Source organism: Accipiter gentilis, chromosome 8 (genome assembly GCF_929443795.1).
Source record: "Accipiter gentilis chromosome 8, bAccGen1.1, whole genome shotgun sequence".
NCBI classification, from domain to species: domain Eukaryota; kingdom Metazoa; phylum Chordata; class Aves; order Accipitriformes; family Accipitridae; genus Astur; species Astur gentilis.
Window position 1 is genome coordinate 34209543 of NC_064887.1, and position 16222 is coordinate 34225764.

At 40.3% G+C, this 16222-nt stretch overlaps 1 protein-coding gene across 7 annotated transcripts in view; it reads left to right on the forward strand.

Annotated features, from left to right (window-relative positions):
- LOC126041824 (sterol O-acyltransferase 1-like) overlaps nucleotides 1-16222 on the forward strand; it is a 57999-nt gene that overhangs the window by 6074 nt on the left and 35703 nt on the right. For 6 of the 7 annotated variants that reach the window (XM_049808089.1, XM_049808093.1, XM_049808091.1 and 3 more), the window contains 7 exons: nucleotides 5640-5698; nucleotides 11119-11267; nucleotides 11362-11421; nucleotides 11876-11983; nucleotides 13723-14005; nucleotides 15110-15188; nucleotides 15883-15964. In XM_049808089.1, coding sequence (XP_049664046.1) covers nucleotides 5640-5698; nucleotides 11119-11267; nucleotides 11362-11421; nucleotides 11876-11983; nucleotides 13723-14005; nucleotides 15110-15188; nucleotides 15883-15964 — 820 coding nt within the window. The remainder of the gene's footprint in view (nucleotides 1-5639; nucleotides 5699-11118; nucleotides 11268-11361; nucleotides 11422-11875; nucleotides 11984-13722; nucleotides 14006-15109; nucleotides 15189-15882; nucleotides 15965-16222) is intronic. The other variant, XM_049808096.1, reaches the window with a different exon arrangement.

A 16222-nucleotide genomic window follows, 5' to 3' on the forward strand; every position in this document is an offset into this window, starting at 1 on the left:
TTGTACTCCAGTACCCCCAAATTTATAGCAATATGGAAATACTCGTAGCTTTGAGATTGCCAGAAGAATTCTTCTGTCCCTTGATGCTTTTGTATCTTGTAATCATTCAGCCTGTAATTTTGCTTTGACAGAGTAGCTGAACTTAAGTCTCATATATCACTTCTCCTTGAATTGGCTCTAGTGTCATAATTAAACAACTAATTTGGTCTGGGCATAGAGTCAACAGGTGATCTAGGCAGCAATAATCCTCTGTCAAAAGCCAGGCTTCCTTAATAAGATTAGTCTTACATGTTTTGAGCTGGAGATTCGTAAAAAAATATAAAACTGTTCTGCTTGGTAGGATATTGATATCTGGCAGTACTGGTTGCAGGAAATCTTACCTGGAAGGAGCATAATAGAAACTGCATGGGCAGATCTGAAAAGGTTAGAGAGGCTCTTAAGTGTGTATCTGAGTACCTCTAAAATGCTAAGATTAGACCATTCACAACAGTAAACTGATGGTTTTGGAGTCTGCCCTTGTTTCCTTAGAAATCAGAAAAGGATTAGAAGTGTCTCCAGAGACTGATCTGCAAACAAGTTATGTGGCGTATCTTTGGTGTGAGTAAGCCTGTTCAGTAATGCTGATCTTGGAAAGGGGTTGTTATCTTCCAACGAAGAGGTTACTATTGATCATTCTCGGTGCAAAAGTTCACGACGCTGCATGAATTGTGTGTGCCTACTGATAGATGGAGGAGGAGGGAGCTCTGAAACGGGGAGCAATTTGGAAAGCTTCAGGGTTTGCTGTCTGACTCACAGCACTAAGTGTATCAACGTTGTATCAACAGGCTATTTCTCAGGGATTAGTGAATTTGTGATTAAGCTGCTTGAATTGAGTATCTTGGATGTGTTTCCAGGAGATGTGTCACAGAGCTGTCTTGTCTGAGACTAGCTGGATTCTGGTAATTCCAGGTGCTCTCATGTTTTGCAGCCTGTGGGTTTGGTGAAGGCTGAGCAGATTCTTGTGAAGAGCCTGTGGGCGTGGTGGCATGATGTAGAGAATGCTGGTGTTTTCTCCTGCTAGTGAAGAGGCTGTTTGGGTCCTGTGTCCCTGCAGAAATGACTTTAACTGAATTCCTTGCCTATCTGCACTGCAGTGGCCTATGTGTTCTTTAAGCAGATCAGCTGAGCTCTGGGAGCAATCTTGTCAGAACTTGCCTCTACCTGCTGAGTGGCCAAATAAATTACTATAAGTAAGAATAAGGCTTATTAACATTGAATTATACATATGTTGTATTGTACCAGGTAGAGAAGACTTACCCTCTTTACAGTAGCCTTGCACTAGGTTGGCTTTAACAGTACTTTCCTTCAGATAACATCTTCAGTGTTTTTAGAGAGGGAGCCTTTGAATCCTGGTAGCTGACACTAATGAAATCCTTCTGCTTATGTTGCTTTAACCTCTTGAGTGGCAAGTTGTCTGATCAAGAAATGATGAAGGTAATATATTTAAACCCTTTTAGGGAAGGGCAGTATTGGGTACAGTTTGTATCTGTGACTCTCCATGAAGATCCTGAAGTTAAACAGATTCTGACATCATTAGGGGAAAATGCTTCTGACCTGTGAGTGTGCTTGGTTGTTCTGAGAAGTGTCTTTTTTTGAAGTACGCGTGGCAATAAACTGAAGTTTGTTCATGTGCTTTTCCTAGCTTTTCTGTGAAGAGGCGTTTTTGTCTTGAATGCTGTGTAGGGATTTAGAGAGCAGTAGTCTCCCTGGGTTGTTCTAACTGCTCAGTAATAAGCTTATTGCCACAATGCAGCAACAGTTTGAGTGGCAATGGCTCAGAGTGCTGGGCTGCAGGCAGCTTCTGTGGCTGGTGAGGTCATTACAGGCTGGAACTGTAATGCTGCACGCAAGCCGCGGCTTTACTCAAATGACTTATTCCCACTTGTGCCCTTGGTGGTAATTGCAGACTGTAGTGGTTAAATAAAATGAATGCGGTTTAGTTTAACACAGTTAATTTTTGAGAGCTTGCCTAGTAGAGGGCTGGCTAGTGTCTTACATACAAGCTGTTTTTGTTGGATCCCAAGCTGCAACACTAACAGATCATGTGAATGGGACACTTATCTTGTCATCTCAAATGTCACTATCTGTAACATGTATAAGAGTAGGTTGAGAAAGGGACAATGAGATCCTTTAAGAAAGGTAGCTTGTAAATATTTTGTGAAACTTAATTTTTCAACAATAAGAAGCTTTCTCAATCTTCAGGTGATCTTTTATTAGCCTGATTTCCTATGGAAACAAAGCTTACATTTAACTTGCTCACTTTATTTCTGACTTTTGAACTTGCTTGGAATTTGGGCTGTGCAGAGTTGTCACATCCTACAGGGATCAGTTTCTAAAGCCCAAGACAAGTGGTCAGCTAAAGAGCTTATCAATAATGTCTTTGCTGATGGGAGGGGAACACAACTACCATTAAGTTAAAACGTCACCCTGTGAGTAAAACTCTTTAAAGCAAACCCTGCTTCAGTCTCCTGTGAAACTTGCTACTATTTCATATTAGTCTTCAAAGATGATTTTCTTCCTTATGATTTTAAATATATTTCCTGTTTTCTTAAGGCATATCCCATCTTGTTTTAAATGCCAAGATGTGCTTGCTTGTCTTGTGCAGCCTTGAGTCCATTTTTTTTAATGATGTTGCAGTGCCAAAGTGATACAGAGGGATCCAGTCTTCATTTTCAGTGTCAAAGGAAAATGAAGATTTAGACTTCTCGGAGTGCACAATTCCTTTATGAAGGAATGAGACTCAAAATCATGTGATGTTTCTCTTCTCGAATGACCTCACAGAACATAAGTAGCAGCTTGCACAACAGAAGATGAAGTATTCGAGAAGATGATGAATTATGTGTTCTCTGGTGTCTGCCTTGTGACACAGCTTGAGTTTATGGTGTGATGTAACACAGCAGAATGAGTTGTTTTGGGGTGGGTTTTCTTCTACAGGAGACTCTTCTAGAAAAGAAGCAACAAGCTTACAGGTGGTTTTACTTTGTTTTATGAGACACATATACTAAAGACACAGAGATCTTTATTTTAAAGCATTTTAAAAGATGCTATGTTTCTAGTCTAGTCTGTGCATGCACACCGGTGTGTGGGTGAATAAAGTGATAGGAGGGACACTGCATACAATTTAGCAATTACAGCGTCAGCAGGTCAGAGTCCAGCCTTGTTTTCTGTACAACCATTAAAGCTGTACATTAGCTATCTGTAAAACTATATCCATCTTCAAGGCCTTGTAAGTCAAAAAGGGAGTTTTATTTCTAAAGTGGGCTGTTCCTAGGTAGTTATAATAACTGAGGCTTCAAATGCAAGATCTGACAGGAAATGTATAGTCAAAGCAGTGGCTATTTATTTTTAGCTTGGCTTACAAAGGAAATGATGCAGTCCATTAAGTCTCATGTGTCCTGTCCTCTTTGGTGGTCTTGGACAGCTTCAAGCAAACTTGATAGTCTTGAAGACTGGCAGCTGGATAAGAGACACAAATTCTTACCTTTCTACAGGAAAAAGTTAGTTGTGTTTTGAGCTCAAAAGCTCTTTCTGGTCTGCTTGCTAGCAGATAAGCACAAGGTGGTTCTTAGGGTAGTAGTAATGGGGGGAGGGGTCTATGAATACAATTGTGGAGTGGTGCAGTGAGGAAGTAGAGCCACTGAGATGATATGAAGGGTATACAGTTCTGCTGCTTTTGGACAACTTGATTTATTTATATTTTTTTTAATTTACTGGGGGAGAGAGGGAGGGAATCCATTTGAGACCAGCAAAGCGCACAAGCTAAGTGGGGCAAGGGACTCTCCAGTGGTATCTTACACTCTTCTCTCAAATTGTTTTCCAAACTGCTGCTGTTTGGCAAGTGTAACAGCATGAGCTTAAATGCTGAGGTAATTTTTTTGTCTTGGAGGTGAGATGCTTAGCAACCAGGAATTCTATTTTTGGAAAAATGGATCTTTGCATGCAGCCAAAAATTGATGGTGTTAAGAAGTTTCCTTGTTGTTGCTGCATTACAAGGCTAAGTAATAGGCTGTTGTTGCTGGCCTGTTTGTAAGTCTATAGTTTGTGGAGCAGTTTTTATAAACAAAAAATGATCTTCCTGCTTGATTGCAGTATGGGGTGTAGAATAAATGCTGACAACTGAGCATAGCTTCATTGAAGATAAAGTTTTTTGTTTCATTTAACTCTCCTCCAGTATTGGCATTGGAGTTATCTCTGAAACAGATCTATCTAAACGTCATGCAACTGGTTGCTCATAAGAGCACCTTCAGACTAGTGTGCATCACAGAAGCGTTTGCTATATTAAAACAACACACTGTGCATTTTGTGTGCATAGGCTTCACACATACAAGGAGTACAAGACAAGGAAGGCTGCATTATGAACTGTGATACTGCTATAAATCTGTTTTGTCATCACACAGCAGCACGACGTTGCCACCTCTACTGCAAATTTCTTAGCTCATGCTTCACTGGAAATGTTCCTAGATAATCAGTTCAGTATCCTCTTTTTCTAAGAGTGGTAGTGTCATCTTAGCTACTGAACATGCAAGTTGTAACACTAGCAGTGTATTACTGTGTAAGGTACTGTTGTAGCTGTAATTGCCAAAGGACATGCACAAGGCAAGGTATGTTCATATCTTTTCACCCTAACTAGTGAAAGGGGGGTGGATATTGCTGCTTTAATCTTGCTTTTCCTTCATGTGCAAGACTGTCTGTGTTAAGTAACTTTATCTTCTGTGTTGTAGTTCTTATTGGAGAAGTGAAACGCCAGCTGGCTTGCCAGGACTCTACAACCATTGCAGACAAACCTTGTGTTAAAACTCAACTAGTCTGAAATGCCTGATTTGTGTATGTTGCGTCCTCTTGATGTAACAGAGACTTTTCAGATGTGTATAGTTCTTTATGCAAAAGAAAGGTGATATTTGAGGCTTTACATATTAGCCAATGGTTTTAGTAATGATAAGTCAGATGATGTTCATGGCATAGTTAGACCTGACTGTTTGCTTAAATGATGAAACATATTGAGGAATACAGTCAGACTGATACTTAGCACTTCTCCTGGGGGATGAAAGGAGTGGGAGTAGCCAGGTTTGAACAGAGGATAACCTTCCAACTTGCCATTTAATCCTGTCTTCAGAGCTGGTTACGGTAACAAATAGTCGTGACTTGACTGCCTTGTCTATTGGCAATGTAGAGACTCCACACAACCTGATCTTACGCCTAGTTCACTGTGTGTAAGATAAAGCTGTGATAAAAGATCAGTACACTTGGATATGACCTTCTAAAGGTTGTTCCATTTGTTGCTTCAAGGCTGAATATGTTTAGGGACCTTGGGAAGATTTGCAGAGTTGCTGATGGAAAATAAAGCTTTTGAAAATCCAGCATGTTGTCAGCTGTTGACTGCCTTAGTGCTGTGATCTTAAATGACTGTTTAAAATACTTGGTCATAGCTTATGAATTTTCTGCAGCTTTGTTTTGAACTTGCTGGGACCTTATTAGCAGTCAGAAGCACTAATGAAAAAAATCAGTGACTCAGCTACTGTATGTTGTTCTTTCTGTGTCTTCAGACATGCAGCTTGCATCACTGAAAATGCAAATGTTAAATATTTGCTTTCCTTCCTTAGGCCGGGTTGATGTTGACCATGTGATAACAAGGAAAATGCAACTAATAGCAGAAGCTGAGGTAAATATACTCTAATGCTTGCTTATGGGGAGGAGCGGGATAATTGACCCCGAATGTCTTTTGGAGAGTCACTAGTCCTGGAACACAAATATCCCTATTCAGTCATAGCTTGAGTGCAGTGATTTTTTTTATACAGCCTTCTTTCTATCTTCCTTCTCTCTTCTGACTTTGCACAAGAGAGGTGGTATTATCAAATGCAGTTGTCTTACTTGACCCCAATAGGTTGAAGTCCAAAGATAAGAATGAACTTTGAGGCCTGTAAATAAAATGGAACTTCCTCACCACTAACTTTTGGCAGTGTGATTATCAGCTAGCCTACTTGCATATTTAGTCTTTAGAATGCTCTGTGTCCTGCTATCCACTGAACAAAGGCTAGCATGTAACCTGTATCCCACAGCTTCTGTTGCCCTGGGTATGGAAATGACCTTCCTGAGCCTTGGTCCCACTCTTTTTTGTCAGTGAGCAATATGCCCAAAGAAAATAGCACTGTGTATTTGTAACATTATTACATTTGTGTGAGCTGCCATTGTCTTAGCTTATGTTAAGGTGATTTATGCCCAAATTAAATGAAGTTAGCTAACAATGAACTGCACCCTCCTTGTTAACCATTGTTTTGTAGCACACATGTTCTTCAGGCCAAATCGTCCTGTACTCTTGCTTAATTTTATTGCAGAGAATTCCATGGTAAAGATGAAGTAATCTAATTGTGCCACCCTTATGTGAATATTGCATGTTTATAAGACAGAGAAATATCTTGCACCTTTCAGATGTTTTCCTGTTTAAAAGCCTTTTTTTCATCTCTATAGGCAGTGTGTAATTTATAATAGGTATAAGTAAAGTATATTTAAATGTCTTCTGCAAAGAGTGTACTGCTTTTTGTGCTGAAACTCCTGAAATTCAGCACATTAGGGGAATAGTCAGCTCTGAATTTTATTTTGTGTGTTGTCTTCTCTGAATGAGAAGGACATGATAGAGCAAGCCTCTCATCTTGTCTCTGCGGATAAAACAGTCACTGCAAATCACTAAGTTGGCAACAGATGCCTGCATGAGAAAGCTTTGGCTGTTAAGCACATGTAGCTTTAAGTTCTATGTTCCAGGGAGCACTAGCTGGTTGCAAGGTGACAAATTGATCTTTGATTTCTTGCTTCAGAAATGTTTCTTGTTTCTAATTTTTTTTTCTGGCCTCCAGGTTTGAGACATGCTAGTTTGTAGACAAGGTGATTTCTTGTCTGCAAAGAAAATTGAAGAAAAACCACTAGTGGCACTTTAATTACTGAAGCTTCTCCCAAAACACAGAGAGCTCAGGTTTTAAACCCTGAGTTAAGCAGTTTGCAAATTTGTTTAACATCCCTCAAAGCTACAACAATAACTATAAAGCTAAGTAAAAACCTCCATCTACTGCAAAATTCCTGAGAATTCTGGAGTGCCTGGCCCTTTTGTTGTGTGAACCACTGAACAAAGGCTTGGATTGCAGTTTACCTTCCAGGTGACAGTTATCTGAGGTCTAGAAAGATGCTTCACTCAGAAAAGTGCTGGTCACTGGCAACTCTGATTTATATGGGATTTGTAGGTGCTAGGTGCTATTCGTGCATAGGATGCCTTCATGCATCTGTAGTCCAGTCTGAAAATCTAGTCCTTTGTTCATCCTAAACTGAGTTAAGAATGGTGCGTTCTGTCACTTGGTCAGGGCTGGATGTTGTCATGTTTCAGTGACTGAAATTACTAACTCTGAATGAGTAAAATGCTGGGGAACTTTTGCAACTTTTTAAGTAAGCTGCAGGGTTACTTACCTCAACTCTCTCTGACTTCTCATCAGTTATTGGCCAGCTTGTGGCTGGCATAGCATTCTTTTCACACTAGTCTCCCTTTTTGGTTTTGTAATGATCTGATTCTTTTGTTTAAACTTAATGGTGACAGCTGAGTGGATCTGCCCAGTTTCTTGTTTGGGACTTCAGGCATACTTTAGGAAACTCTTGGTTAAGTGCTTTCCATTGGGGGAAGCTACGACAAGGCCATCTGTGCCCTGTCATAGTGAAGGCTGGTGGGAGGTGTGTTCTCTTTAAGTTTCTTTTTTTTTTTGGTGACGGGGTAGAATGCACTTGGCTTATTAAGTGCTAACATTACTCTGGCAATTACTCAAGTAGATTGCCCTTTGAATGGTGGTAGTAATAGTTGATAATATAGCATGATATGTTGTGCAGTTTTGTGATACAGAATTACAATTACTGTAGGGTCTATGCTCTGGTTGTATTTTATTTAATCTGTTGAGAACTCATGTCCTGCTCTCCCAGTCCAAACACATGCATATGTTGGTATTAGCCCTGGAGAGTTGTATTAGGAGGAGGCAGTCTCAGCAGAGTGCCAACTAAAGGGAAGAGGTAGTTTAAGGTAATCATTTCTGTTAAACTCTTGCTGAGAAGAGATTAGGCTGAAAAAGGGGAGAGACTTTAAAAAAAAAAACCACAGTTTTGGTAAGGATGAATAGTGCTTTGCTTGGCATGGAAATTTGAGTGCCTCAAGAGGAGCAGGAATTTCTATTTTACTTTCTTGGTAGGGATATGTGCATGCAAGCTGTAAAAGCAGACTGTGCCAGAGAGCACTGGTGTCTTCTGTTACTGGTCGTAGTTCCAAAGTACTCAATGTTTTGGGTTTTTTTTCTCCTGTTTTTAAAGGAACAAGTCCACATCTCTTGCAGAGACAACCTTCTTCTTTGCCTCCCAGAAAAGCAATATTTAAGAGTAGCCAGCTCCTAAGAGCTTCTGTTTCATTAAGCACTGGTGAAGCTTGTTTATTTTGTACTGGCAGCTGCCAAATAGGGGAAAAATGTTTTTATTAAGTTTAATATTAATCTGCTCCTCCTACTGTAGCTTCTGTTTCAAGAGATCTCTCTGGATCTGACCATTATGAAACAGGAGGAATGTAGAGTTCTGATGCATCTTGACTTCAGGGTCTTCTGGTTTTATGTGGTCTCACTTCAGACTGTCTTGTATTTCCTGCCAGAGTTAGACTTGCTTACTTGGCTGTTGTTGCATTAGAGAGTAGCATTTTGTAAGAATACATCATCTATTAATATATTATGTTAGCCTACAAGTTTTGATTCTAGAGAGGGCTTTTTAGCTTAGTTTTTTGGGTGATCTACTGTATAAAATCAATCCAAGTGTGATTTATGCTGGAAAATGATGGATATATCATGGATGACAAGTGGCCATCAGTGGAAATAGACTCCTTAAAACATAGCTGTGGAAAGAGGTTTGTGTAAGGGGCAGACATACCACTGCTGCAGCTTAGACCTAACAGATCCTGTTTCAGTTATCTGGCTTTTCTTTCTTTTCTTAGACCTTGTGTCTGTTCCTTTTTAGCAAAAACAATGCTGTTCCAGCTTTCTTTAGCATAATAGTTAGGCACTGAAACATAAACACCTACTGACAAATGAGCTCAAGTGTCACGTGCCTTTTTGAAGAAGGATCATTTTTGTGCGCAACTTCCAGGCTTTCTTTCCCTCCCTGAAAATGGATTTCTTGGTTTTGTTACTTTTCAGCCGTAAAGATTACAAAGTAGGTAGCAGTCACCCTGAAGGTGATCAGGGAAACATATGTGTTTCTTAAGCAGCTGATCAGTAGAAAGACTAGATGAAATAATATGTGGTTAACATATAGGAAGACTTGGACCATGAATTTGGAGGCAAGCTTGAAAAATCCCAGGCAAAAGGATGGTCAGACAAATGCTGCTAGTAGACACTTGCATAAGAAACCAAAACGCAATATGCAATTAGATTTGAAGTCATTTCTTGAAACTTGCCTATCTCCTGTGCTGAAGATGATGGCTGCCTGGCAGAGTGTTCTGAAAAGGTTTATGGTTCAGGAGCTCAGGGGATAGCTTTCAGCCATGCTTCATCACTAGGCCTGAGTATTGGGAAACCTTTTGGTGTCTGAGGACTTGATGTTAAGGAACTAAATTCTCGTAAGTCTTATAAATCACTGTCTTCTGAAGTGCCAGAGATCTGAGGATCTTTAGATTCCCAAAGTTCTCACTGAAATACAATGAATGTATGTTCTCATTTTCTTTCCTTGAGGGAATTAATTTTGCCTGCCTTTTTCTAGTCATAAGAATAACATGCCACTCTGCAAATCTCAGGATCCTCTCTGCATATAGAGAGTAAGAGAATTTGCACCACAACAAAAAGCTATCCAGAGCTCAGTGTAGCGCTTTCTGTAGAAATAAGTAACTTTCAACATTTAATCATTAATTCTCCTCTAAATGCATCTGGTTTTAAAAACTCTGCCTGGGGTGTGGGAAATCCAGGTCTTTGAAAGCTCATGTTATGAGACTAAATAGCAGATTCAACTATGTTGCAGACAGGAAAATACAGGAATGAATTACATGTGCTAGTCTTCAGGCAAGACAAAAGGGATATGAAAACATCTTGGCATTTTACAATCTGCCTTTTGAAGATGAATTATAGTCCTTGTCTGGATGACTTATTGATGAGGGGGATGCTCATCAATGGTTTTTCATGCACCCTTAGAAGTCAAGGTCTCTAAACCAGATGCTTCAGAAGTTGCCTTTGTCTAATAAAATGAGAGAAGAAAAATATGAATAGGCTAAAATGGTGCAACTTTGTCACAGAACTTTGTAACAGAACCTGTATAAAGCTGTCTGAAGAAAAGGGAGCGTATGAAATTCAACTGGGATATTTGATCCCCTGAATTCTCGAACTTCAGTCTTGCTGCCTACCAGTTTTCTCTCTCACTGCTCAGTCTTAATGCTTAGCAATGGTACCCTGTTTTGTTGCTTTAGTGGCAATTTTCCGTGCATTCTGTAATTTCAGTGGTATGTGAAAGTTTTAACCCAGTGGTAGCAGTGGAAGGGTAAATTTGGTCCTTCTTCCTGTACTCGCATCATTGAGATTGCTTCTGCGTTAATGCATGAGAACATCGAGGTGATTGCTTAGCCACAAGCATGGAAAGGTCCATTTTCCCTCAGTAACACTAGATGGGCTAAAAGGTAAATCTTGTTGTACTTGTTTGGTATGCTAAGGTTGTAACTGGTTAAAATTGAGAAAAATTTTCTGGGGCTCATGTGTTAAGTTTAGCTCAACCTTTTTGGCACCATAAAATATGTGAAATACCTGCCACTCCAGACATATATATGAAGAGCAGTATGTTTACTTTGCTCCTCTGTGTTGCATCTGATAGAGAAGATAAACATTACTCAAAGTCCTCTGGCCTGAGGTGTGTGAACAGGCCAGGATAAGTCCCTGATCTTGTCCAAGTTGGCTCCAACTGCTGGCAGATGATACAGGAATGTTTTCTTGATGCCTTGCTCTGCCCTGCTCCAGGATAAAAAGGAATATAAATATTTTATGAAAATGTATCCAGAAGAGTTAAACAATTTTCTGCTCCTTTTTTTTACTCTATCAGCAATTGAAGCCAGCTTTCATGAAGGAAGTGGACAGTCACTTCATGGAGTTTGTGAACAGTTTGGTGGCAAAGTCAGCACTCCTGGATTCCTCATCTTCAGCCTCCCTCTTCCCAGCTTCCTGCTCAGAGAAGGAACTGCACAAAGCCAAGTAAGTCAGTTTTAAGCTGTCCCTATAACAAAGTTATGTTTCCTGGAAGCCTTATTTCCTTTCTTGTCTCAAATGTTCTCCTCTTTGTTTGCAGGACCTTGAGGGCCCCTCCAGAACATGGGAAGATCTTTACTGCCAGAAGGTCCCTCTTGGAGTGAGTAACTTAACTTCACGTTTTCTATTAAATTGACTGAAAATACCCTCGATGGTGAACTAACTAGCCTTTGCTTTGAGGTACTTCCCCCCCCCCCCCCCCCCCCCCCCCCCCCCCCCCGTGGTCTTATGTTCAAATTCCTGTGGACTAATCCATTTAAGCTTCTCTGTTTCTTTCTAAAACATCTCTACTACAGCTTGCAGTCTTCCTGACTATAAACCTTAATTACAGTCCCTTCAGTACCACTAAGATAATGGCTAATTATCCTTTGTCTGAGGATAAACCAAGGAAGCCTCTGTGTACACTGACACCCACACTGTGCGTTAACTTGAGTCTTTTGAATGGGGATGGCAGTGATGTCATCTTACCTTACTGTGAAACACTTGAAAGCTAACATGCTGGAGGTGTGGTGCGCTATGCGAATGGCCTGATAGCATTTGAATCTCTCCCATAGTGAGCTGTTTGAAGTGAGTCACATCAGGACAATCTACCACATGTTCATCGCTCTTCTCATTGTCTTCATCCTCAGCACACTTTTAGTAGACTTCATTGATGAAGGAAGGTAAGAATACTTTGGAAAGACAGGGACCAAGGCTGGGAAATGCTCACTTCCAAAGTACCAGAGGTACATGAAACTCAGAATGGTGCAGAAAGAAGGGGGAAGATCCTGCCTTGGGATGTTGTTGGAAGGGGGGGAGGGGAGGGGTGTCAACTTGACATACTTAAAATATATGTTAGAATTCCTGTTGACGGTATATGATCATTTCAAATCAGATAGCTAGATGTTAGGAAAATCCTACAGAGAATCCATGAGAATTATGGCCAGCACAGTTCAGCCTAACACTCTTACTTCATCACAAGGCTGGCAAAAGGAAGGGGTCATTATTGAATGTGGACTGCTCTAGTTGAATATATTTAATGAAACAGTAGCTTTCAGCTGCTTGTGTTGCTTGAAGGAGGACTGTGTTTAAATACTTAAGCAGTCCTTCCTCTGTTTAAAAATGACAGTTCTGGAACACTGTACTTGTGCTTCAATAAAAATAGAACTACTTCTTCCTGGGGAAAAAATCTCAAGGATATTGGTTAAGATTGTGCTTTGCAGGTAGCCAGTTCTGAACAAGATTGTGAAAGACTGCTTTCCTCACACTCGCTCGTTGCTTTAAATAGTATCTTTTTGGCAAGCTGTATCCCATGTACACAAGTAGGATTACATGTTTATCTTGCTGATTAGCTGATCTTCAGTGTACAAAACTAGAGTTGTATCTTGATTATTATTGTTCCTCTTGTCTAGGTATAAGAACAAGCTTGTGCACTATTGAATATTGTTTAGCTGATCCTAACTTAATAGTGTATGGACATTGGGGAAGAAAGGGTATTTACTTCTAAAATCAACTAATAGGGCTGGATTCTCTGATTACTTTAGAAAAAAAAAAGAAAGGAAAAAAATCATTGCTGTGGTCGCAGCTAGATCTGATAGTTTAGATCCAGTTTGCAATTGAGCCTCTGCATGAGAACAAATAAATTGTGTTTGTGTACTCTGTACTACCTTCTTCTCTGACCTTGTCTTAGAAGAGCTGCTTTTGCGTAGGAGTAAGCTCTGGTCACTTTGATAGCCAGTAAGGTTGAACATACTTTTGTTTATGTCCTTATGTTTTAAGCTTGATTAATAAAGTGCACACCATGTGGACATATTTGAACTGACCATCTGATGACCCTAAGCCTTTTGGGTGACTTCTAAATTGAATCCATGTGGAAAGCCTACAGTTTTCACAAAGCAGAATTAAATTAGGTTTGAGTGCTAGATGTTAAAATACCTCGTGCCTACAGAGGTGGGGAGGAAGCCTCTTTAAGTGTTAAACTCCTGGGAAGAACTGATTCGTAATTTAATAGTGATGATGTCTTTGGAGTGTTCCCCAAAAGCTCTTTTGGACCGTGGTTCAGCAGTGGATCGTTTAGTCACGTGCTTGTTCTTAACTGGGATGAGTTGAGCGTACTCTTAAAGCACATGCTGATCTTAAAGATGTGCTTAAGCCCTATGGGATTTGAAGGTAAGCTGTGTCTGACAGCATTGATGGCACGAGTCCTTCATCTCTTATTTTCTGATGTGCTTGTGGGTGGCCACTTAAATCTGCCACAGACAGCCCTCTGTTCCTGAGCTGAAAATTGCCACAGTCACTTCTATCTAGACTGTCAAACAATTATGATCTGGAAGCTTTGCATTTTGTAGCCACTTAGTGGAGTAGAAATATTTCTAATGAAACAGTGGACACTGAATATTGTCTCTTTCCTTGTGCCTTTTAGGCTGGTCCTAGGATTTGATCTCTTGGTCTTTGTTTTTGGAAAGCTCCCAGTCGTCTTCTGTACTTGGCTGTGCATGTTCTGTGCCACAGTTATTGTTCCATACAACCTTTTTGTCTGGTGGGCCCAAGGCTACTACAGTTCCTCCCATCGTGTAATCCGCTCTCTTTTCTATGGGATGTTGTTCACGCTCTTCCAAACAGCTGGGCTTGGATTTGGACCAACCTATATTGCTGTGTCGTATGCCCTGCCTCCAGCTTCCCGTTTTATTGTAATACTGGAACAGGTAGGTCCCTATCCAGTATCTTTGGATATGTTGAATCTTGTTTTCAAAATGGAAAGGGTCCTTTTTCATAAGGAGTCAAGTGTTGCTTTTATTCATTAAATTAAGCTAGGGCTGTGGATAAGTTTGTCTTTGACTTCAAGACAGACTTACAGTCAGCAAGTCTAATGAGACGAAGTAGGTGGTAAACTTCATTTTGACCTGGAAACTACTTGGGTTTTTTACCCTGTATTTAAAATTTTACTGTGGGGTTTTTCTGAACATACTTCAAGGCTGAAATTCTATTTATTTCTAGTTGTCTTGTGGATGCTAAATGCTTAAAACCAGTTTTAAGAACCTGTTGTACCACAGTTCACAAGGAAGCTGTAACATCCTTCTTTAAAAAAAAAAAAGGGCAAGTACATAGTCAACAAGTGGTTCCTGTTTCCCTTTCTGTTCCCAAGAAGCAACTGTCTGTCTTGTAGTCAGAACTTTATTGAAAGTGAAATTTTCTTTTTCGGGAGAAGGAGGGGAAGAGTGTAAGAGTGTGGAGGACTGGTTAGACCATCAGGTTAAAACAAGGATGTTCAGAGATGAGAGTGTAGGCTTAGAGAATTAACTTTGGACTGGTCCTTCTTTTGGACTTTCAATGTTAAAACAAACAAAAAGCCCTGCTTGATAGCTGTGGACTATTTATATGGGGCACCGCCTTATTCCAGTGTAGTGTTAATTGCTGTCGAACACATCTAACTTCAAGGAGTCGGTTTCAAGACTTTGAAACATACTGGCCTATTGAAAGGGATAGGGTTTTTTCCTTCAATTTTAAATTAATGTTAATTGGTTAGTGACTTGCTGGTTTTATTCAGAATCCTTGTGTATGATGTGGTCCAGTGAGCGTAGATGAGATGTGTTTTGACTCTCTTGAGCCATGATTGTTTTACTATGTTTTAAATTCATGTCAGTTAAACAGGCTTGTGGGCAGAGGAAGCAGCCCTTTCCTTGTGAAAGGGGTAGTAAATTGGAGAGAAACCAGGATGTTGAAGGTGTTACCTTTAAATGCTTGATCCAGTCTTTATTGGGAAGTTGGGAAGGTGAGAATATTAAATTGATATTCTCTTTGTCTTACAGGTTCGTCTTGTTATGAAGGCTCATTCATTCATCCGGGAGAATGTACCCAGAGTCCTAGCCTCTGTAAAGGACAAGTCCAGTGAGTAACTTGCCCTGCTTTTTTTTGACAGCAGTGCATAACCAGCTCTTGTTTTCCCTCCACTGCTTTGAGCTGCCCTCATGAATTGGAGAGGTAGGATTTGAAAGGGTGGCTTTGAGTGGGGAGGTCACGAGGCTCTAGCCTGGCCTTTTGCATCATAATTTTAGCCTGAACCTTTTCGTTTGGTATTAGGCAACAAGCTAGATTGTTGTTCAGGTCTAAGTCATCTCTGTATCTTGCAGTCTTTCTTCAACAGGACTCCTTATTTCTGCTTTAGGAGCAAAAGGTGTTTAGGGGCTGCCTGCACACCTCCAGTTCAGTGCTCTAGTTGAAATGACAGCAACTGTAGAAGCACAGAAGCTCTTTCAGCAACGCATGCTAGAGCTGAACATGAACCCACATGTTGATACAGGCGTTACAGGCTGCTATCTTCCCTAGGAGGAAAGGAAACGTGATGTCAAGGTGTTAGCACTGTGCTACCTGTTAGTCACTTGTTAACTGTGCTTCATGGCAGGGCGATTCCATCTGATAGGTCTAGATTGTTGTATTCTCTGCAAATCCCATACCTTTAGTTCTAGACTGAGGGTTTTTTTGAGGTGATAAGAGTTCTATGTTGTGAAAGGGTACTGAGGAAACCGAACTGTTGGTAAGAAAAAAAACGGCAGTGTCTTTTTCTTATTTCCCCCTCTTCCAGGCACAGTACCTATTCCCAGAATTTCTCAATACCTGTACTTCCTCTTTGCTCCCACCCTCATCTACAGAGACAACTATCCCAGGTAATGTGAGCAACACCAATAGAACATTAGTCTAAAAACTGAAGCCAACTTTAAGCATCCCTGGATGTGATCTATTCAATTTATGAGTTAGAGCTTTCATAAAGATGTAGTTAAGTCAGTAACCTGGCAAGGGCGGGACTTGGTCACAAAAACTCACTCTAATGCTAATAGTATTTTGACTTTACTATTCAAGTTTTATTTCTTTGGGAAGTGCACTTGAAGTGAAACAAATTAAGAACTTGCTACTGAATATTTCAT